This window comes from Oryx dammah, unplaced genomic scaffold (assembly GCF_014754425.2).
Source record: "Oryx dammah isolate SB20612 unplaced genomic scaffold, SCBI_Odam_1.1 HiC_scaffold_1, whole genome shotgun sequence".
NCBI classification, from domain to species: domain Eukaryota; kingdom Metazoa; phylum Chordata; class Mammalia; order Artiodactyla; family Bovidae; genus Oryx; species Oryx dammah.
This window is the reverse complement of record NW_024070185.1, coordinates 97,535,369-97,560,002: the sequence shown is the minus strand read 5'-3', so window position 1 is coordinate 97,560,002 and position 24,634 is coordinate 97,535,369. Positions and strand designations below refer to the sequence as shown.

The 24,634-nt window shown below is 45.7% G+C and overlaps 1 protein-coding gene across 5 annotated transcripts in view; it reads right to left on the bottom strand.

Moving 5' to 3' along the window:
• The window catches only part of PALM2AKAP2 (PALM2 and AKAP2 fusion), a 507,547-nt gene that overhangs the window by 356,188 nt on the left and 126,725 nt on the right, over positions 1-24,634 (bottom strand). For all 5 annotated transcript variants that reach the window (XM_040237431.1, XM_040237449.1, XM_040237459.1 and 2 more), the window contains exon 2: positions 10,644-10,689. In XM_040237431.1, the coding sequence (XP_040093365.1) occupies positions 10,644-10,689 (46 nt within the window). The remainder of the gene's footprint in view (positions 1-10,643; positions 10,690-24,634) is intronic.

Here is a 24,634-nt window from a genome sequence, read left to right as displayed (position 1 = left end):
ACTAGTGCCATCTGGGAAGCCCTAACAGACTGTTAATAGTGTATATATGTTAATCCTAATCTTCCATTTCATCTCACTCCCCTCTCCCCCATCAGGGTCCATAAGTTTGTTCTATACATCTGTATCTCTGCTTTGCCATTTTTCTAGATTCCACAAATATGCATTAATACACAGTATTTGTTTTTTTTGTTTTTTTTTTTTACTTACTTCACTTTGTCTGACAACCTAGAGAGTATATCAACAGTCAGCCTCCCAGGACCTGCCCTGCCTTCTGACCCATCGCCACAGACCTATCTCAGTTACTGTTAAATATCTTTTGGGTTTTGCTGCAACTTTTATTTGATGACCAGCGCTAAATTCTAAACACATATGCTCAGATTTCACTGTTCATGAACACGGCTGCCTACATACCAGCTGGAAAAGAAAAATGAGCACTCAGATGATGGGCTTATCACTACCTATAGTGTGTATGTGTTTCCTGGATAAGCAGTGTTTCCTTTCAAGGCCACTCATACTAACTTCAAGCTTTCCAAATCATTTTTTTAAACAGATCATTTTACCCCAGCTTTAAGGTATGATTGAAAAAAAATTGTCTATATTTACAGTGTACAACATATTTTTGATATACATTGGGAAATAAAGATCATAATTAAGCTAATTCATATATCCATCACCTCACACAGCTACCATTTTTGTGTGTTTAATGATAACACATGAGATCTAACTCTCTTGGCAGATTTCAAGTATATAGTAACATGGTTTTTAACCACAGTCACCATGCTATATATTGGGACTCTAGAACTTATTCAATTTATAATTGAAAGTTACACTTTTAACATCTCCCCTTTCCCTGCTTCCCACCCTCTAGTATCTCCTCTCTTACTATAAGTTCAATATTCCTTTAGATACCACATGTAAGTGAGATTACAGGTATTTATCTTTCTGTGTCTGGCTTTTCTCACTTAGCAGAATGCCCTCCAGGGTCTACCCATGTTAGTCATAGATGGCAGGATGTCTTTCTTTATAAAGGCTGAATAATACTCCACTCTAGATATACCACATTTACCTTATTCAATCATCTGTCAATGAACACTTAGGTTGTTTTAATCTCTTGGCTACTGGGAACAAGGCTGCAATGAACATGGGAGTGTAGATGTCCTTTCAAGATAGTAATTTTGTTTCCTTGTAATATATACATAGAAGTGAAATTGCTGGATCACATGGCAGTTCTATTTTTAACTTCTTGATGAACCTCTACACTCTTCCACTTTTCAAATCTTTATGTCTCTCAGTCCCACTGCCGCAAGAAAATTTTTGAACCATTTCCTGACCCATTAGAAGCAGCAAGTATCATCAACCGAAGCTGACAAGTCAAATCCCTTACTGGGAAACTAAGATCCCATATGCTACACAGAGTGGCCAAAAAAAAGGTAAAATAATATATCACTAACAATAAAGATGATCCTCAACCATACTGTTTTTGCGTGTGTTAAAAAAAAAAAAAAAAGATGAGTCAGGAGACAGAGGGGAGCCGCTGAATTGACTCCTGGCCTCTTGGCCAAAAGGTACCTCTCCCAGATCTGGCTTCTCTCTCCATCACATAAAGACATACATGTATCACAGGTCCCAAGCCTGAAGCCCCATGTGATATCTACTGGTCTCAAAAACTGTTGGCATCATTGCTCAAACTCAGAGAAAGAGGATCCCCTAGCTACCACCAAGGGGTTAAGTTTTCAAGCCTATGTTTTTCTGTTAAGAATAACATTTTTTATAACCCTCAAAGTTTTAAGTTTCAGCCCTGACTTTAAAAATAAAGTGAATCCTCTGATGACTGGTTATAATTTAGAAGGAGTGGGGGGGGGGGAATCCCACCCACCTAGAATAGTAAGTAAATCGGCATCCTGCAGCGAAAAACTAAGGGCAGGTTTCACAAATGCCTTGAAGACATCTTGCTAGTGCACAGACTGTCAAGAGCCTGGAAGCCCGCAGGGTAATGAAATAGGCTGCCAGAGGGGAAAGGAAGAGCTGGAGGATGTGTTTTGAGGTCTGGCTCATAGCCTTTGCTAGGGCTTTAATCTTGGGAGTGCATGTGGCTTTTCTTTCCCCCTCCCATTTTATGCAAGGGAAAGGGACCAGGTTCCCTATTTCCTTCTAGCTAAGCTCAGAGGATGATATAGAAACATGGATACTAGAGTCAAAGACTGGCCCCAAAGTATTTTTAATATACGTTCAAGCATTATGTAAATAGACTAAAGGCTTGTCTCTGTCTGTCTCTCTGTGTATTTAATAATCTCCTTTTGTGGATTCTAATTCAACATGAGACTAATGGAAAAGACTGCCATACCCATTAACCAAGGGCATATGCAGCTCCAACATGCACCCCCACCCCCACAAACCTCTGCTTCTGCCGGCATTTCCTGCCAGAAATAGGTCTCAGCTGTGCGGTATTCGCCCAAACCCACAGCGCTCATGTGCAAACTTTCCTCTACAGAGCTCCTCATGCTGGGCGGCCATCACCCAGCAGCCCGTCCGTGTTCTCTTAGGTCTCATCCTGTGCTGTGTGGCCTCTGTGCTTTGTGTTTTAAGACAAATTAAGAGCCTGGGTGAGGCTGAAACCATCTGAATAAGAAGCATTGGTTTGCACAATGGATGCTACAATTAGGATGAGGGAAGATTGGAGGACATCTTGGCAAGAATAAACTCCTCTTTGACACGCCAATGACAAGCCAGGCTTGTGCACACAGAGTGACTTAGGAGAATCACTAACCATCATTTAGTAAGTGAACCTCAGCTGCCCTGGCCTCCTATTAGAGTTGCCCATGTGAGAAGCAGCTGCATTGAGAATCAGGCCTGCAGGCTGGAGAGGCTGCTACAAGACTTGACTGGCTGATCTGCTCTGGGACTTCTCCGTCTAGAGCGTCATACGCGTTTCACATGGGCTTCCCAGGTGGTTCAGCAGTAAAGAACCCTCCTGCCAATGCAGAAGACGCCAGAGACACGAGTTTGATCCCTGGGTTGGGAAGATTCCCGGAACAGGAAATGGCAACCCGATCCAGTATTCTTGCTGGGAAATCCCATGGGCAGAGGAGCCTGGAGAACGGGGTTGCAAAGAGTCAGACATGTGACTGAAGCAACTTAGCACACACGCACGCAAATAGATTAAAACAAGTACCCAAGACAAACAAGATCTCCTCTTGAGCAGCCAATTGATGTAAGAAGGACACAACTACATCACTTTCCAACTGAGCTAGGTTTCTTGTCATTGTTTAGTCACTAAGTCACGCCCAACTCTTTTGTGACCCCATGGACTATAGCCCACTGGAATTTGGTCTCTTATTCCATCTCATCTCTTTAAGACATCCATACTTCAAACTCCTGGGCATGTCGCAGTGCGTGTGTGATACTTATGAAGACCCAGGCCATCATCTCCCTTGGCCTTCTATCACTTCACCAGCGGTACTCAACGTGTGTTCCTTAGGACAGCAGCTGCAGCTAGGAACAGCAAACCCTGGGAACTTGTTAGCAATGCCAATTCCCAGGCCCTACCCCAGATCTACTGAATCAAACTCTCTAGGAGGAGGACCCAACAATCTGTGTTTCTAAGGAGCCCTCCAGGTGATCCTAATGCACTGCAGTTTGAGAAGCACGGTTCTATACCACTGCTGGCCAAAAGTCTATGTCCAGTAGCAGCCGCTGCTATTATTAGAAGTCCTGAGCCCAGCTGAGTCACCCTACATTGTCTGTAATTCAAGGCTGATATATTAAAATCGTCTCAAACACCTGGTAACATGTGACAGCTCAAATTTGCCTGCCCTTTTTTTAAAAAAAACTTATGTGGACCATGTTCAAAGCCTTTATCCAGTTTGTTAAAATACTGCTTCTGTTTTTTATGTTTTGGTTTTTCTGTCATGAGGCATACGGGATCTGAGCTCCCTGACCAGAGATCAAACCTGCACCCCCTGCATTGGAAGGCAAGGGCTTAACCACTAGATGGCCTGTCTATCTTGTTAAAGATGCTTCTATGACAGTGGAATTTCCCACATCAAGGTGCTGCATGTTAAGCTTTTCTGTCAATTTTGAGAAAGCCATCATCTACCTAGACATGAATTTTGAGTTATAATGTCAGTAGTTAAAAGGAGCTAATTTAATATCAACATATAGCAAATATGCACTTTTCCCAATGATCCAAACATTTGGACACCAAACTCAGAAAGCCCCGCTGAAAATGCACCCTGCTTTTGTAACATTTTGAAAGATCTAAGGGGGACTGGTAGTACTACTTCATAGCATCCTTATGAAACCCAAATAAGTCCATGCATAAAGAAAGCAGAGCATAAAGTTCAAAGCTCTACCTATATCTGGAGGTCATGAAAGGTCAACCCGTGGACCAAAAGAAATTTTGTTTCATCCACACATTTTTAAAAACTTTTTAAGCCAATTGATTTTGAAATGGGAGTTCTCACATTTTAAAAAGGAAGATTTCTGGCTTCTCTTGAGAATCAGGGGATATGACAACATAGGACCCATGTTCACACCTGGTATAAATGAACTGTACCTTCACTGAGAAGTGGAATCTTCTCTTCAGGTCCTTACAATTTCCCATTCAATCTGTGTCACTCATTTATGTTACATGCTGGCTCCCAGGTCCTTCTGGGCTTGCAAATCCTGTTCACTGTAAACAATCCTTTTCATTGTTATTATTAGTATCCTCCTGCACTGCAAAGGTGCCACTACATTCATGAAATTTCCCAGTGCGGCAGTTCACCAGTTGAGGTGAAAAGAATTCATCTGTCACCCTTTGCATCCATTTTCTCCTTAAAAATGGATGCGTTATGATTTGTTGATTCACTTACTATAAAAAGAAAACATTTGTTGAGTGATATCTGAAAGCTTGCACTGAGTATTTCCCGTGAAACCTGTCAAATAACCTTCAAAACAATTCCATGAGACTAGTACTATCATTATCCCCACATTATAGAGGAGGAAACCGGGGAACAGCAAGGTCACACAGATACTAACAGAAAGGCTGCTGGGATATGAGCCAAGGCTTTCGGAGGCCAGAATCCATGCTTGTTACTTGCCAGATTGCAAGGCACGGACAGCCTTGGGGACCACTGTGTCTGTGCATCAATGCCATTTGTTGTCTCAGTCAATATCTCAACACGAGGACCAACTCTTACTGCCAAGGAAGTTGATCAACATCCTCAAGAGGGATCAGTGATGAAACGTGGGTAGTTCAAAGGATCAACAGTGGTGGTCCCCAAAGCACTGGAAAACCCCAGAGAAATGTAAAGGGCTATTACTGAGCCCTGGATTTCTTCTATTGACAAATCGTAACTCACAAGCCCCCCTGCTTGGCTTTTTAAATGATGACTGGTCTATTTCACAGGGCACTTGCCAGAGCAACTGCTCTTTGTCCCAAGAGGCTAAACCCTGAAACACTCACAGGTACAAATAACTGGTCAGAGAGGTGTATGACCCTTGGGCATATTTGTGTAAGGCCTGCCTTGGCACTCTCAGACCTGGCGACGACCCTGAACGTGTCCCAAGTGGCACCTACCCACTGGGCGGTCCTGCAGAGTCATCTGGGTCAAATCCTTCCTCAGCACCACTGTCCCGGGCAAACCATTTTTTAAACTTCAGCTTGAACTTTTAGAAGCAGGGTACCATTTACGTGGAAGAAGATGAACAAATGAATGGCTGGCATCTTCAGTTCTCCCGTCCTTTTACCAGCTGCCTGCCAATGACAGAGATTCATAGGGGACATGTACAGGGATGGTCTCCCCAAGAGCCCCAGTTTGTGTTACTATAAGTCTTGGATTTGAGTGTCTAGAGCCTCTGAGGGATCCCTGACCTGGGAAGCTAGGCTGGACTGGATTCCATGCAAACGGCAGCCAGGATTTCTGCCCGAGCCAGATAGGCCAACACAAGTGGTCTGGATCAGAGCAGGCTGACTGGTTTTCTGAGCTTTTGGTCCACACTCCAACTCTGATACTCAAGGTCTTACTGCTCAGAGGCAAGAACAACATTGAGAGATGAAGCCAAGGAAATGCCTTGTCTCTTTGCAAGTACAGAGCAGAGCCAGCCTAAGCCACCCACCTACATCCAGGCCTTCTCAGGACAGAAAATGGGAGCAGGTGGAGGCCACAGGTCACTAACTGCAACCCCTGGGGGAGTATTTTAAGGGGGAGAGGGGCCCAAAGTGAAATCCCCAAAGGGCAGATTCCACAGAGGCACATCCTGGCACACATACCCCAAAGCTCACCCCCTCTCCTCCGCCCCCAGCCCCAGCTGAAGGATCCTCGAGGCAGCTCTCACCCATAGCAGAGCACCCCACGCCCAAAGCTAGACAGGCCACCAATACTAGGAGTCAGGAGTCAGGAGAGATATACAACCCTTCCACTTCTCATTGTGTGAGCCCAGACACCTCTGCATACTCTACTGTAAAGTGCAGACAATGAGTCCTGCCTGGCACAGATCAGAATTAAGGTAATACATGCAGGTTTTTGTAGATTGTAAAGTGCTACACAAATGCCAAAGATCGTTTTTATTATTCCAGAGTTCGAGTTCTTAGTAAGTAACCAAATACCCTAAAAAGCCAGTGTAGGTTGGATTGGCAGCTTGTGAGTGTGCCAAGTCGCGTCAGTCGTGTCTGACTCTTTGTGACCCTACGGACTGTAGCTCGCCATGTTCCTCTGTCCATGAGATTCTCCAGGCAAGGATACTGGAGTGGGTTACCATGCCTTCCTCCAGGGGATCTTCCCGAACCAAGGATTGAACCTGAGTCTCTTATGTCTCCTGCATTGGCAGATGGGTTCTTGACCACTAGCGCCACCTCAGCACATATCGCCTGAGAACTTCTCTGATGGCTTTTGCTCAAGACAATCTCTGAAACATTCAGTTATCTTCACCTGAGCCCAAGGAAGACCCTCTTCTTGTGACGTGCAGACATAACAACATCCTCCCCCCAAAACTGGTTTGCACTGAGACACTGCAGCTTCTTCCCCAAAGGAATGGGTTACTCACTTGGTTAGAGCTTCCACCGGGTATTTCCATGCACTGGAAGACTCTCAAAAGGATGTGGCCTCCTGGACTGTCTCAGTCTTTCCCAATGCTACTGAATCAGTCTTTTCCCTCATCCGCTCACACAGGGGCTGCCGGAACCACCCACACAGCGAGCTCATGGGAGGAGCTCAAGATGCTGCCACCATCTTGGGAGGTGCATTTCTGGGCAGTGGTCAATAAACAAGCTCCAGGGCCCTCCAATTTGGGTTCTGATCCTGGCTCTTTAAAACATGGATAATCTAGATGTTCCTCCCCCATCAGCTCATCAGGATTAAATGACATCATCTGTGTTAAAAATGCACTTGAGTCTTATTACTGAGTTGGTGCCTTTGGCTACTGACTTAACTTCACGTGGTTGGCTTTCCCTTTCTTCTACTAACTGTTCCAAATAAATGATAAATGAACAACAAACAAGTAAATACATTCTTTCTGCTCATGGGGAAGTATTTGCGTGATTTTATATTTTATTATACCAAATCTCCCCGACCCGCTCAGATCTCTGAGAAAGTGTTCTACAGCTCCTTGGTTTACCTGCTCCACCTGTGTGCTTATTTATATAAGTACTCCTTCCACTGGCTAGAAATTGTTTATGTTAAACCATTAACTTGAGGTTAAGAAAAGAAGCATGACACACAGGGCCTTGCTGAATAGAAGATGGTCAATAAGTGGCAATTGTATTATTATTCCCTAGAATAACAACCCACATTCATCCTGCCTCAGAATTATTTTGCTTTCTCCTAAAATTCCAGCTTCGGGAACATCCCTACTGCTGAGAGCCTGGGAGCAGAGACACCTGTTAAGATTTGCTCCGCTTTTAGCAGGAAATAGGACGAGATTCATCTTTTCTCATTGATTAGTCTCTGGACTCAACGGGAAGATTCAATTAAAGCACTATCGTTTCTGAGTATTTCATTCCCTGGAGGTGGCAGGGGGAATCCCACCAATGATCACGTGACATAGGTTTCAGAACTTAAGTGTGCAAAGGGTAAAGTCTTCCCTCTGATGACTGAAACTTAGGGACACTGACTTTTTGGCGTTGTCACTTTTTTCCCAAGAGGCGACACTTTGTAAATACCTGCTGGATGGCTGAATCCTCCAGTCATATCTCTGCACCTGGGCCTGAGCAGCTGGTGGAATTGATGCTGGGCCGAGCCCTGGCCTTCAGTTGAGTAAAGAGGAGGATACAGGTCGTTCAGACTATGTTTCAGAGATGTTGCCTCTTGCCCTCACAGGACGAGGCAGCAGGGTGGAGAGGGATGGGCGGCTCTGGCTGAAGATCATCAGCTGGCCCCTGCATGCCAGGCCCTTCACCTGCCCCGTAGCTAAACCTTACAGCCAGCCCCTGGAGCAGAACTCAGGAGCCCTCTTTATAGATGAAGGGACCAAGGTGTAGACTGAAGAGTGTTCAAGAATCTACAGATGAGAATCTCCTCTTGGAGAGGCACCCAAGTTGGTGAAGAGATAGAGTCATTGCTCTTCCTCCTTCACATCTCCAGAGAGACTTCAGGAGGACTAGGCTCTGGGAGCAGGCTCCTGAGCTCCTGAGAGTCCCCTGAGAACCCTAGGAAGGTGGCAGACAGATCAGGGTTTGCAAACTTTGGAGAGTATGCATTAGGTCAAAGCAGGGTACAGAACAGCTGACATGGTCAGAAGCGCCTCCACCCCTTCTCTCAATTCCCTCTCTCACACACATACAGAGTTAATTTGCTGTTAGAAAATCTGCACTAAGATATGTTCATTGAGGCCGAATCATTCATGAGAATTATTAACAGTTTCCCAAGTACAGGACAGACTCAACTCCACAACTGCATGGGTGTAAGAATCCCAGAAGGCTGGCTAGACCCTTCGCAAAAATCCATTTAGCCTCTGCTGGGAATGACCCAGCCTCACGTGGAAAAGGGTGGCCCAAGTGTGAGCTGTTACTGGCTCCCTGTTTGGAAAGCGAGCCCTTTCATGAGGCCCAGCTGTTCCTCAGGCATCCAGACAAGCTGGTCATGCAAAGGCAGAAAATGTGACAACTGTTGGGAACCGTCAGCGGCCACTGATGAGAGCAATGGAATGCTCTCTGGAGCAGCCACTACATGGACAGTTAAAGCAGCCTATTATTCAGTTTATATAAAACATCCACCAGCTACATGGCACCAAGAACTGAATATCTCCATTCTTACCCAGTTCATGACATACTGACCACATTGCCTGGCCACAAACTCTAGAAAACAAACAATTTCACTAACCATCAAAATACACACACTCAGAGGGAAAGGGGGAAAAAGGTGGGGCGGGAGGGTGGGGGGGAAGCCTTCCTGAGCTCTGAACACCAAGTTCAAAGATTGCCCAACAGACAAAAAAAGCTATAGCATTCAACAATGCCAACAAACGTCTTTCTCGCTTCAGCTGTGAAGTCTCCAAGACATTTAAGATTTGAAGACTTTGATAAAGAGGGTCTCAGAGCCACAGAGACCACATCAAATGCTTCTTTAAAAAGAAAAAGAAGAGCCTGTGTGCATTTCCCAGTGAAGAATCCGTCCAAAGGATTTTGAAAACATTTTCATATACTTTGCTTCCAAAACATTACACACTGTTTCTCCAACAAATTCATATGTGTTTCCAGGGAACTCCTGGACAAAAAAAATTTTTTTTTACTTAGGTAGACGAATGTCTGGAGATTCTTTTATGCCAATATGTTAACATAGCTTCTCTTTTAATTGCTATTATTTCATAGAGCAGCAGTAATCATTCCTTCATCTGCAAAAGAAATATATAATCCAGCTGTGGTGGCTCTAGTAAAAATACCACATCTGTGGGTCATTGGCAGCACTGGGGCAGGACCACTCAAATTTAGGCAGCCTTGGAGAGCTCTCTTATACTCAAGATGCGCATGGGTACACTTTTCTGAGAGTGCACATAAACTTTGCCCAAACTGGTTGTTCCTTTGTATGCTGAAAATAGGTGAGGAACCACACACAAGGAGGAGGCTCTCTTGGAATATTATTCCCAGGACCCAGTTGTTCCAAGAAGTCCCCAGACCTTCCTCTCACCCAAGGTGGTGGCTTTGTGCCAGTGCCCTTGTCAATTTCAAACAGAACAGGGAAAATGAATACTCTCGGTTTCAGGGAGGAGGTTCTACCGCGTGGCTGGCAGCGGAGTGGACTGCTGGTTTTTCACTTAGCAGACCAACAGCTTCTGCAGAGAGCGTGGAAGTCACGGTTTTTGGTGACCGTTCCCGCCTTCTCCAGCATCTGAAGTCAGAGTATTAGTGAGCACTGGGTGGCAATATTCTAGGAATTGTCCCCCCTCCCGCCCCATGATTCTCTTTCGTCTTTCCTCAAAGCCCAGTAGCAAGCGTCTTATTTCTAAGCCAATCTTCCACATTCAAATCCCCAGCCCAAAGCGCGCCCTGGGGCTTTCCATCTACAGACTATAAAATAAAACTCAGCGTAGCTGAGCCTTGATAGACTTTTATCCCCAAAACACATGTCCTGTGGCTACTGTGCTGGAATGTCGACGGCCCCGCAGTACTCGGGGTCCTTTCCCATCCCAGACAATAGAGCAAGAAAATAAAATGAAAGTGGACTTACTGCTATGGCTTGCAGCCTTTCCTTGTGCAATTCCGCCTCTGCCATCCTGGAGAAGGGCACACAGCGAGGGAAAGAAGAAAGAAAAACAAAACACACGCTGTAGTCACCCGAGGAAATTGATGGGCACCCCGCGGGGGAGCTTTGCTAGAACCCCAGGGAAAGCCTACGGGGATCTGCCCCGGGGGTGGCGGGCAGAGCTGTGCGCGCGGCTGGCTCGCCCGGCTCAGCGTCTGGCCCCCGCCCGGCCCGCCGCCTGGCTGCGCCCCAGCGCTGCCGCTCCCTTCATCTCCCGGCCGCCGGCCGCGCCAGTCGGGGACGTGGGCCGCGGGCAGCCGCCGGGAGGGCGCGCTCGCCCCGCGCTCGTTCTCCGCCCTGACGTCTCCGCGCCTCGCTCCGCCCCTGGGGTGTGGGGGACCCGCGGCCACGGCCCCCGGGCGGCTCTAGGCGGGCGGGAGCCACCCGGGCTGTAGCCGCAGGGAGTGGGGGCTCCCCCAGGAGCGGCCAGGCACCACGCGTGCGGGTGGGCACCCGGGGCGCACGGGAGCCGCTAGGGCGCAGGGTTGGTGCGCCCAGGTGGACACGTGCTCACTGGGGACCTGCAGAATCTAGCCCAAGGGCCTCAGGTAGAAAGCCGGGCCCCAGCACGTCCTGCCTTCCGACTCGTGCCAAAAGCCTGAACTCGACATGGGGACATTTCTCACTGGGAAGGGCTGCCTTGCCCACATGCCTTAGATGGCAGGATCCACAGCGGTCAAGTTGGCCAAGGACAGCGTACAGCTGAACATAGGCCATCGCTCTGTGGGGTCAAATGTGGGTTAGAAAGACAACCACGAGTTTGCAGGTGCAGATTTTGTAGTTACAGGTGCTTCGTTGGCCAGGTTTGACCACTTAATAGCTGTAAAGCCTTGGGCAAGTCGCTTAACCACTCTGAACCTCAGTTTCCTCATCTGAAAAGGGAAGTGCTGAATGAGATAAAGTATAGAAAGGTACTTTGTAAAGGGCAATCTGTTCTTAACATTATCCTGCAATGTTCTGGGCTGGAACACGGAGAATTGTTACTTCTATATTCAGCCTCTAGAAGGAAAAGTAGGATCTGATCCCTAAAATATTTTACCTCTTCTTTACTAAAATGGGAGACCTGGGCTCAACCCCTGGATTGGGACGATTCCCTGGAGAAGGCAATGGCTACCCACTCCAGTATTCTGGCCTGGAGAATTCCATGAACGGTATAGTCCACCGTGTCCCAAAGAGTCGGACACAGCTGAGCAACTTCCATTTTCAGTTTACTAAAACAGGAGACAGTACTAAAGTGGATCCTTTATGCCAGGCCCTAGGCTGGATATGAGAGATGGAGAAGATCCGGTCTAAAAGGAAATAAAAGGTAAAAACAAACAAAATACCTCTTACCATCCAGGAGGAGGCTGCTAGAATTTCCAACATTCAAAAGCAAACTTTTCTCCACAAAATGAAATAAACATGAGGGGAGTAGGGTGGGGGAGAAACCAATGTGACCTATTCAGGTGCTTGATCCGATAAAATGCAAGACTTAAAGCATTTTTAAAGGTATGCACATCAAATTTCTCTAAATGACCTCTTTCCTGGGAAAATTCTTACAATTTCTACTAAATCACCTTTTCAATGTTCAGGGAGGTTTCACCTGTCACTTGAAGAGCAATTACTACTCTGCCCAAAGACTGAAACAGTTTAACTAACTGATTGATTGTTTTCCCTTTCTTTTCATAACTGGCATCGGTGGAGCTGTTTGGGTCATAAATCCAAGCCAACACCAGATTTGACATCCCTCTCCAGTATATCCAGAATATATATATTCTTCTTTCTGGCTAAGACCCATCACTTTCTTCAAACGGTACATTTTCTCTTTACTTCCAGTGCCAGCTCCAGAGGACAAGTCTTTTGAGGGTGTTTGCTCACAGATAAACAAAGCTGTTATTACTTCAGCAGAGTGACTGTGTACCCAGCTAGAGCAGAGAATAACAAGATGAGCAAAGTGAGACCAGAGAGGTTGAAGGACTCAGTCAGAGTCACGGAGCTGGGATTTTAGTTCAGCTCAGACCCTCCAGAGCCCACATTCATAACCACCAGGCTCAGCCAGTCATATGAAGGGGAGGCAAGCCTCAGTGGTGAATAAGTGGTCCTATCCCCTCCAGTGATACAGATATTAAAGAATCCGAAGAATACAATGATGTGAATGGACCTAATGTCACTGAACCGTACTCTTAAATGATCAGTTTTATGTTATGTATATTTTGCTATGATAAATTTTTAAAAGACATGATGGAAGGTGAGATCCTAAGCCCCCAAAGAGCTTAGGCACCTTTGGGAAGTGACCAGTTTGAAAGCTTTGCATCTCAAGGTAGAAGAATCGGGATTGGGAACATGCATCTGGCTGTCATCTGCGTTGTGGTTCTAGCTCAAGAAATGTGAATGGCCAGAGTGAGAAACAGAACAAACACAAGAAGAGAAAGCCCAGCAAGGGAGGCTGAGGAAGTGTCATCTGGGGATGAGAAGCAAAAATCAAGATTGATGTTTCCACAAAAAATCGCAATGGGGAAAAAAGGTTTCTCAACAGGGTCAGATGGTTTGGGGAGGTTTAAAAAAAAATGATGCAGACTAAGAAGAGCCTTGGGCAGCTAGGAAACCATGGGTGACATGGAAAGAGCTGTGTATGTGTACAGGGTGAGCCTGTAAGCAGCGACAGAGAGTTGAGAATGAATGAGAGGTGGGAAAGAAGCATCCTTGAGTACAAAACACTCCTTTAAGATCTTTGGATATGGAAGATGAGGGCGTTGGGGAGAACTGGAGGTGGTCTATGGGAAGCAAAGGCAAGTTAGAGGTTGTCAGATGAGGTGAGACTTGAATGTTTCAGAATCAAAGGGAATTAGGCATCAGGGAAGTGAGACCAAAGACATAGTCAAAAGGGAAGATAAGTGTTCAGTCTCAGATTAGACCAGAGGGCATTCAAACAAGCCCTGGTGGCCATGTTAGCCTTGGAAAGAAGGGAAAATGAAAGAGGACAAAAGATGGAATGAGTAAAGGTGAAGACATTTTAGTTGAAGGAGATAGAAGTTGAGTGAGCATATATCAGAAGCCTAGTTTCCTCAGCTGATGGAAGTGTCTTTGGTTGAGATAGGTGGGAGAAATAGAAATGGTTTGTAAAGAAACTGTGAGATATGGGGGAAATTAAGACATGATTCTTAATCAGAAGTATGCATCAGAATCTCCTGGGTCACATTTCTCTGGATACATGTATAGAATTAAATATCTATGGGGTGAGGTAGGGGTTAGGGATGAACCATTGTACTAATTGGCTTTACTAGGAATAGATAGAAGACTCCTTGACCAATTGTGTTTACTTCCTCAGTGGCTTTCAACCGCCTGGGACCGAAGGTATGCAGTGGTCATGTTCCCTAAGTGTTGAGGACTGTCAAAGCAGTTATGGCAAAAAGTCAAAGGGGAGAAGAAATTCAGAATGCTCGACCCTGGGGACATGTCCAGGTGGAAATGTAGCAGACTCTTCCATATTTTTTGGCTGCCCAATTTGTGAAGCCCTTTCCATTTTTAGGGGAATTCCCATATCACAAGCCATAGAGAGAGTCAGAGCCAGTTCCCAACACAGAAGCTGGGAAATGCCAGGCTCTTGCTTCCCAGGTCCCTGGAAGTTATGATATGGCATGCAATCCAGGTTGTGAGGTATGTGCACTGGCCAAGGGCCTTGAAGACACAGCATTAGAGAATTCTCTCAGGCTTCTGCTCATCTTTGGTCCTGCCCATTGCTCAAGCCTCTTCTCATCTTCCCAGCTATTCTTCTAACTACGTGATAAATACACTTTCAATTCATGCCTTCTCTGCTCCTAGCAACTCAAATCAGTTTCTGTTGCTTGTGACTAAGAACTCTAAGTGGAACAGGAAGATGTGAAGAGTAGAGGGAAAACATTTTCTCCTCTTCCAGCACGTCTCCCCTCAAATCTCTAAATTTTAGCATTTTAAAATCATCAAAACCATTATAAACACGGACATTTATAACCCAAGTTGTACCACTTCTTTCATAAATTTTTATTGTGTAGTCATTCTATACTAGACATGAGGCAATGGCTTGGTATTACAAAGAATCCCTAGTCTAGTGCTAATATGGGTGACTTTTTGCCCTCCACACATTTGAAATCTCAAAAGATCTATTACAATGGGTGCATAATGTGTGTAACAAATCACTAGTTCTTGCTGGGACATTAAACCACATTGCATAAGCACTACCCGTATTGTTTAATGGTTTTTCTGATAGATGCTGTATTGCAAAGCATTGTATGGAGAGAACACAGAATGCTCAATTTGCAAAATAGATGCTTTGCTAATAAAAATTGCAGAATCTATTTTAGGGCATGAGTCCTTTGGGAACCACAGATGATCACAGCCTATTCTCTGTGGGGAAAACAGGAGTTCTGAAAACTGAGAGGGAAATGACTCGCCAAGACCCACTGAATGAGTTAAAGTTTTGCTGAACAGAAGCTAAGAGTGTGAAATTTCGGAGTAACCTGAAGCTTTCCTTTGACAAAAGTAATTTTCAAAGGAATGCCAGGTGGTCCAAAATGCTTGTATTTGTATCAGCTATCTTTTGCCTAAGATCTGTGAGAATACATGGTCATTCAAAACATATGGCTGCACAGAATCAAAAGGCGGGGAATGGTGCTGAGAGCCCTTTTGGCTCCTGCAGTTGTGAACAATTTGGGGAAGTTGATGGGATTTCAAGTATGTGATGTTTTTCTCAACGGGATTCAAATGACAGATCCATAGAGAGAGTCCCTATCGTGCAAGAAAGATAAAGAAGTTAGAAAACAGAGCTCCAGTGTGGGAAAGAAACTACAGGCTGGATGTCACTTAAAGCATAGACTGTCGAAGCTCTCTACACAGAAGAATCACAATGAACACCTGGAAATCCATCCAGAAACTAACAGTAGAGCTTCCGTTTGATGGCTTCCTTTTCTCCGGGCTAGCCTTGGCAATTGTTGTTCAGTCACTAAGTCACGTCCAGCTCTTTGCGACCCCATGAACAGCAGCATGAGCCTTGGCAATGTCAGCTGATCAACACTGTGAATTTCTGGAAGAAACCAGGGGCTATAAGGAGAGGATAGAGGAACAAGATCTGGATGGTTAGGGGTCATCCCACCTTCACCTTGCTGGGACATTCAGATATTGGTAAACATTTTGAAAAGTGGGATTAGGAGATGGGTATGACACAGAGAAAAGGGATGAGCTATAAAGACAAGTTAGAATCCCGATACTTGGACTGACCAGTGGCACAAATTGAATTTCCTTAGCTCAATATCCTCATCTGTAATGGAAGATAACAACTCTAACCTCATAGGGATATTGCAGGGAATCAAGATAGATTGAAAATTCTCGAGACTGACCACAGTTGGTGCTCCAGTGATGGTAGGTCCTAATTATTCAACCCAATTGCCACTTCGTTAACGCCGTCACAGACCACATCAAGTGAGTGACTTGATTGTATCTACCCTTTTACGTTAGCTTGGTTTGTTTTTGTTTTTACAATGTAGGCTTTTAAGAACAGGGGTGAACTATCAATAGTCTTTAAGTCCCCCACATGAATAGGTACTTCTCTTTCACCTTTTAAGAGGAAGGATTCTGCTCTGTGTCATTTATTGCCTAGAAATTTCATTACCAGGCTATCCTTTAACGATTCATAGACACCTACAGCCTGATCTTTTGGAGTGAGTCAATTTAATAATTATAAATAAGAAGGAATGACAAGGGAATATTTAAGAGGACACGGATTAAGTCCAAGGAAAAGATGGAAAGAAAAGCTTAAGTGTTTAGGGAGTGGAGTGTTTAGGAAGAAAGCTACATGCCCACATAATAAAGGTGCTCCTTGGTGGAAGTGATTCAAGGTTTGGGAGTGAATTAGCTACAAAGGGGAAAACTCTTTGGGAAGGCCCATCTGGCTGTCTGATGCCAGTGGACACAATCAGATCAAGGGCTTCTCAGAGAGCTTAGGGGCCAGTCTAGTTTGCCCTAGAACAATGACCACGAAGTGCCCCGTCAGCTTCGAATCCTGTTTTGCACTGTGGCCATCGACACTTTCATTGTTAACTGTGATGTGATCACACTGTACTCATCCTGCAAGTCAGCACTGCTGACAAGAGAGAGATTTTCTAAGGGGTTGTCTGTGCAGGGACAGCGACCTATCAGTTAAATCCTGTGTGCCCTCCTGTTTGGGGAATGAATAATGAAATTGGGAAAGCCTAGCTTCAGCTCCTACCACTTATGTATGCTGAGCCCCTCTGATGCCCTTTGCAATGTCCAGCGATTCAATCCTGTATGCCGCCCGCCCCCTGCCGTTGCCCACCCTCCATACACTGGCAAAATGGGTTCAACTTGGGTTTGGCCCCCTTAGAGCTGTTCTCACCAAGAGGTAATAGCCAGAAAGTCTCAACAACTGCTCTTTCCTGAGGGCATGGAGAAGAGGGAACCCTCCTACACTGTATGTGGGCATGTCAATTTGCGTAGCCACTATGGAAAACAGTATGGAGGTTCCTTAAAAAATAAAAACTAAAATTAGGGTTACTATATGATCCGGCAATTCCACTCCTGGGCATATATCTGGAGAAAACTCTCATTTGAAGAGATACATGCCTTCCTCAATGTTCATAGCAGCATTATTCACAATAGCCAAGATATGGAAACAACCTAAGATATACATTGACAGCTGAATGGATAAAGATGTGGTACATATACACACACACACACACAGATACACACATCGACATACAGCAGAATGTTGTTGTATGGACGGAGGAGCCTGGTGGGCTGCAGTCCAAGGGGTCGCTAAGAGTCGGACACGACTGAGCAACTTCACTTTCACTTTTCACTTTCACGCATTGGAGAAGGAAATGGCGACCCACTCCTGTGTTCTTGCCTGGAGAATCCCAGGGACGGGGGAGCCTGGTGGGCTGCCGTCTATGGGGTCACACAGAGTCAGACACAACTGAAGCGACTTAGCAGCACCAGCAGCAGTTGCTAAATCATGTCTGACTCTTTTGTGACCCCATGGACTGTAGCCCGCCAGGCTCCTCTGTCCATGGGATTTCCCAGGCAAGATTACTGGAGTGGGTTGCCATTTCCTTCTCCAGGGGATCTTCCCAATCCAGAGACTGAACTCACATCTCCTGCATTGGAAGGCGTATTCTTTACCCCTGAACCATCTGGGAAGCCTACAATGGAAAATTACTCAGCCATAAAAAAGAATGAAATAATGTCATTTGTAGCAACATGGATGAATCTAGAGATTATCATACTAAGTGAAGGAAATCAGACAGAGGAAGAAAAATATCAAATATCATATGATATCACTAATATGAGGAATCAAAAAAATGATAGAAATGAATATATTTACGAAACAGAAACAGACTCACAAAGAAAAAATTTATAATTATCAAAGGGAAAAAGAGGGGGGATACATTAGGAATTTGGGATTAGCAGATACAAACTACTATATATAAAGTAGATTAACAACAAGGTCCTACTGTATAGGACCTTATACAGGAAACTTTGAGATATTCAATATCATTCAATAACCTATAATGTAAAATAATCTGAAAAAGTACATTTATATACATGCATACATATAAGTGAATCACTCCAGAAATTTACACAGCATTGTAAATCAACTATACTTCAACAACAACAAAAAATTGCTCCTTACCCAGTATAACCCTTCCAGCTGGGGCATCATGGACAGACAGCCTTTCCTCAAAACAGCTCAAGGTAGAATGGGAAGAGCACGCAGACAAAATCTCAACACTAGGTCCTAATCCTAACTCCGCCACTTACTGTGTGACCTCAGAAGAGTCACTCAACTGCTCTGAGCTGAGGTTTTCTATTTGTACACTGGGTAAGAGATAGCTAACTACCACACAAGGTTCTTATAGGGATGAAAGGAACTCATGAATGAGAACATGCCTTAAGAACTAGAAATGCTCTCAGAGGGGCGAGGACAACAGTCAAAGTGATGCCTTGGAAGTCAGGAACTCAGAGAGGTAAGGACTGGTCAGTAGGGTGGCGGCAGGTGGGGCGAGGTGATGTCTTTAAGACTGCAACTTTCTCTAGCAGCCACAGGCCCAGCCCACCAGGAGAGAAGACTAGGCTAATAAGACAAAAGCTTCCAAGTGTCTGATGAGTTTCTACGACCATCAAATCAGTAAATGAAAATGTCCAATGCAACCCAAGGCTCTCTTTGACTCCTTAATGTTCCTCAATCACTCAAGTGAGTTCTGCTTTATCCAGTCAAATGGTTCACATCCTGATCTATATATTTAATTAGCTTTGCGGAATGCAGAGAATAGGACGCAGGGTCTGAGCATGTGGTGGAAGCAGCAGAAAGAAGGAACCAGAAATACTTGAATCTTTTCTGCCATCTGTGTGTGTGTCAGACTTAGATTGGAAAGCTACCTGGTCCGTGTTTACATGACTGTGCCCTCCTCTCTCATTCATTCAGAGCTAAATTTATCCCACAAGAGGGAATGGAATACTTGGGGAGGTGGGGGTGGAAAAATAGTTGACGCAGAGGCGTCTGCTTGACTGGGAGCCAGGAGCTCTGGGGGTGGGGAGAGCCCCTCGGGGAGGATCTGAGGATGGAGCCTGTGCTGACTTGACAAAGGAACGTGTGTTATGTTCTATGTGAGCATGAACAAGACTGCAGATCCTGCGTCAGAGAAAGCAGTTCCCTGAGCTGCCCTGGGCCCTTAGATCTGGCTCAGTCCTTTGGGAAACGGACACTCAGCCACTTTCCAGGCTTCTCCCCAGTGAGAGCCGTGTCTGTCCCCTGGGGAAGAGCAGCTGGCAGAGCCACGTCCAAGGCACAGCTGAGCCTGCCTTCTCTGCTGATGTCACTCCCGTCGTTTCGTCTCCGGGGACAGCCTTCTTGGGCTGGGCGTGGAGGACGGAGAGGCTGCTGCCTTCTAGGGTCTGAGCTGGATTCAGTGCTGTGCACCCACATTTGGGTGTCAGACTGTTGATGCCAGTGCTAGGACCCAGGCGCCTCCTGTCGGTCCTTTACGATTCCCCCTCTTCCCACTCAGTTCCTCTCTTTCCACCTTTGGCTCCTCACTTTCACTCTTCCCTAAGTCAAGCCCTAGTGAAGCCATCTGTTGCCAGTGGACAAGCCATGGAGATTGAGATGGCGTTTCCCGTGGCTGGAGAGCTCTCTGCTGGAATGGACGACCTCCCTCTGTAGACGGGCAGTCTGTTTCCAGCCGGAGCTCGGTCCCCTTTCGGCATGGAACTCCTCTTTGCTGGGATGGGGGAGGGGAGGCTCCTAGGGTTCGGGATGGTTCTCCTTTGTTTCAGGCTCAGAAGTCACCGTACATCTTTGTCAGAGCTTTACCCTGTTTCTAGCCTCCAGTCCCCCTACTCCTCCCCAGAGAACTTGACACCTTCTTCATCTGTTTGTCCCATTCCAAATTTGGTACTTTCTCATACCATGAGCTATGCCTGGAATGCAGACTCCCCCTCCCTTTTCTAACTTCCCAAGTCCCCTCTTGTTAACTCCACAGCGGTCCAGAAATCCCACCCCCTCAGGGCATGCATGGTGGTCCCTTTGGGAAGGAAAAGTGGTTATCCCTCCCAATTCCTAACAGAGTGACTAGCAAATTATTTACTTGACTTGTCCCTCTCTCGGTTAACTCTAAAAATGATAAATCAGAGTCCTGAAGGAAAGCTCGGATTCATCAGCATCCTACAAGCTACTACGAAGGTTGTTTGCATGTAACAAAGCTACTAGGTTGGCAGGAAGCATGGATTGGACCAACTGGACCTTACATCTCAGTTCTACCACTTAATGACCTTGAGAAATGTACTTGACTTCTCGGAGCTTAAGTTACTCTTACTCTGTCTGTAAAATGGGAAAGATACTCGTATCCATCTTACAAGATTATCATAAAATCAAGTGATTATAATCCGGTGATGTCATGCGCATGCGTGCATAGTCGCTTCAGTCGTGTCCGACTCTTTGAGACCCCATGGACTGCAGCCCGCCAGGCTCCTCTGTCCATGGGATTCTCCAGGCGAGAATACTGGAGTGGGTAGCCACGTCCTCCTCCTGGGGATCTTCCTGACCCAGGGATCGAACCCGCAGCTCCTGCATTGAAAGTGGATATCTTACCACTGAGCCACCTGGAAAGCCCATGTGATGTTATGTATTCATCACGTAAAGTACCTCCTGACACATTGAAGGTGTCACTCTGGATGTGTTTTTACCTAGATATGCTTGTATCCAAGCAAAGATTCCGAGTCACTTGTTCAGCGCATCACAGGGTGCTATGTTCATGCCCTAGCTCCCAAATTCAAATGTTGAAACCCAAATCTCCAATGTGACAGAGATGCAGCCTTTGGGAGATAATTAGGTCAAGAGAATGGAGCCCCTCCTGATGGGATTAAAGAAGAGACAGTAGAGAGCTTGCTTTTCTCTCTCGTCCCACCATATGAGGACACAGGAAGCAGATGGCCATCTCAAACCAGGAAGAGGGCCCTCAAGAGGAACCCAATATCTCAGTACCCTGATCTTGGACTTTTCTGCCTCCAGAACTGGAAGAAATAACATTTGTTGTTTAAGCCACAAAGCTGTATAATTTTTCACAGCAGCCGAAGCTAAGACCCCAGGTATGGCCGATTCGGCCCTCAGTCTAGACCAGCACTGACTCATGAAAGCTCTGGAGTCATGCTTCTTGCCTCTAGAGTCGGCTCTCCAAGGTCTTTTGATGCTGTGCAAACCTTTTTGGAACGTTTTGGCTTTGCCAAATTCTGCACCTATCATGAGGGACTGAAGGAGACAAAAGTGCAATGTATCCTAGGGGGTGATTTATGCTACCATCTAGAACAGTGATTCTAAGCTTCTCAGGAGGGCAGATCAGAGTCCTTTTGAGGATCTGGTAAGAACTATGGATTTAAAGGCAATGAACACACGTACAACATTTTGTATATAATCTCTGAGCTTTTAGGAACCCCTTAAATTCTTCCATGGACACTCTTAGAAGATCCATGGACCTCTGGTTAAAACACAAAACCAAAAAAAGAGTCTCTGGAACCGAGAATATTGGGGAGAGGCAAGAAAGAGATGAGAGAGAGTGGCTTTATGAGGCAGGAAGTTCAACGTGGTTATTAATGCAAGAGACTGGAAGTCTGGGTCCCTCCTGCTCGGCCCTGTCACCACCACCTCTCCCCTCCCCTGCCCTCACCAATGGCTGTGCAGACCACCTGTTCCCCACACTGAGAGCTGCCCTGCCTTAATTCCCTTCCACAGTTTCTGCAGAGAAAAGGCACAGGCACCAGTGAGGCCCCACCTGGGCATGAGCTACCTCCACAATGTTTCTCCCAGCTCAAGGCTTCCTCTGACCAATGTGTATACAGCCTTTAGTCCTTCTAGAGTGGCCACAAGACGTGAAGAGCCAACTCACTCACTGGAAAAGACCCTGATGCTGGGAAAGATTGAAGGTAGGAGGAGAAGGGGGCAACAGAGGACGAGATGGTTGGATGGCATCATCAACCCAATGGACATGAGTTTGAACAAACTCTGGAGATAGTGAAGGACAGGGAGGCCTGGTGTGCTGCAGTCCATGGGGTTGCAAAGAGTCAGAAACGACTGAGCGATTGAACAACGAGAGTGACCTTCACAGGTCTCCCCCAGAAGGGGCTTGTCTTGCATCTGTGTACGGTTAAACATCTTATCAATCCCTTCTTGCCTCCGACAATCATGTTGAAACTGTTTTCTAGTCTAGGTGGAAACAATAAAAAAAAGAAAACAGGTATCAGTTTGAACAGACTAATAAAATGGTTTGTCCATATCATCTTCAAACGGTTAGGCTCTATCCTGTCAGGCATCTTATGAATAACCTCCAGTATTCAAAATCCACTTTCCAAAGGCCTGCCCCACTTTCCTGCTTCCACCACTGCTGGCTGAAGTCATCTGACTTCCATTTTGGAACTTCCCACAAGAATTCAAGCTTGGTCCAAAACCTCTCCAGCCTCCAAGGAAAACAGACCATTGCTGAATTAAAGACACTGTTAGGTCGCTTGGAGCCAAAATAAATGGAGCCAGCTTTTCCTTAATGAGGGGGAAGCAGCCTTTCCAGGGTGGTGACCTAATCAGGCAAGGGACAAGTGGGTGTCAGGTTTCAAACCCCAGCCCCTCGGAAAGCCAGGCAAATGATATTTTCTTTCAAGAGGAACTTCAACAGGCTTGGAGGCAGCCTGGAGATTTCACACTTGCCCTCTGAGCAAGTGAAGCCCTAAATTTGATAATCCTATTATTTAAAAAACATTGTAACAGCCCTTGTCCATAGAGGAAACATTTATTTGGTAAGAATATGACCACTGATGGGAAAAAAATGGGCAAAGATACTCTTTTGCCGTTTTACCATTACCTATTAAGGAGTACAAACTAGTATTTTCCCAAGTAATAATAAAGCAGGAACAAATTGAGTTAAGCAAAAAGCTGAAAGTTTCCAAGTTTATTTCTAAATTAAATGAAGGTCTAAGGAATATTGGAGAGAACAGTTTAAATTTGAATGTAAAAGATTTTTTGTTTTTTTTGTTTGTTTGTTTTTGGTTTTTTATCTTTAATAAGCACTGATGTGATACTTTGTCCCTGAATCCCTTCTATTAGTAAGTGCTTTGGAAGCATTAACAAGTGTAATCCTCACAATGACTCAAACAGTAAAGATTCCGCCTGCCAATGCAGGAGACCCAAGAGATAGGGGCTCAATCCCTGGGTCGGGAAGATCCCCTGAAGAAGGAAATAGCTATCCACTAGAAGATCCTGGTGAGCTACAGTCCATGGGGTCACAAAGAGTCAGATACGACTGAGCAACTAAACACACAGTCCTCACCACAGCCCTGTGAAGGCAGCACTATTATTATACCCATCTTACAGATGCACACACTGAGTCACAGAGAGCTTCTGGTCACACAGCTCCAAGTAGCAGATGCAATAATATCAGGTAATCAGCTCATGCTGCTGGAAGAGTGTATCTGTGTGGGACTATTTAAACGTTGGGAGAATTTATCTGCATAAATAATATGCGTTTAAAAGAGGTGAAATGATTCCTTTTGAGGTACTTAGAATATTATCTTCTCTGAGGGTTAAGACCTCAGATTACAACCACAAAAGGGGGAGAGTGCTAAGTCAACTTCTTCCATCTTTCTCCTTCCTTTCTTTATAGAAAGGGCACACGTATTGGGCACGTACTGTATACCCAAGCATCATCCCAAGTGCTGGGGTTCAACAGAGAATGGGACAAAGAAGCTGCCTTTCTGCACTTCCATTCCAGGGGAGGGAGAGACATTAAAAGTAGAAAAATCTACAATCTAAGTCCATCCTAAAGGAGATCAGTCCTGGGTGTTCGTTGGAGGGACTGATGTTGATGCTGAAGCTCCAATGCTTTGGCCACCTGATGTGAAGAGCTGACTCACTGGAAAAGACCCTGATGCTGGGAAAGATTGAGGGCAGGAGGAGAAGGGGAAGACAGAGGATGAGATGGTTGGATGGCATCACCGACTCAATGGACATGAGCTTGGGTGAACTCCAGGAGTTGCTGATGGACAGGGAGGCCTGACGTGCTGCGGTTCATAGGGTCACAAAGAGTCGGACACGACTGAGTGACTGAAATGAACTGCAGAAGTATTCCAAAGAGAAGCACACTGAGGGGAGAGAGCGGTGTGCAGATGAAGGAGTTTCACTCCCTCAGAGACCTGAATGGAGTGAGTGGCAGAGCCCTGAGAACACTGAGGCAAGAGCATTCAGAGCAGCACACGGGAAGGCTCTGTGCCATGAGCGTGCCCAGACCCACTGGAGGACCACTGACGGGACCAGTGTGACGGGGGCAGGAGAGGCGAGGAGCCGAGGCGTGACAGAGGAGGCAGAGAGTGATCCGATCAGATCACGGCCTTGGGAGGGTTTAGAC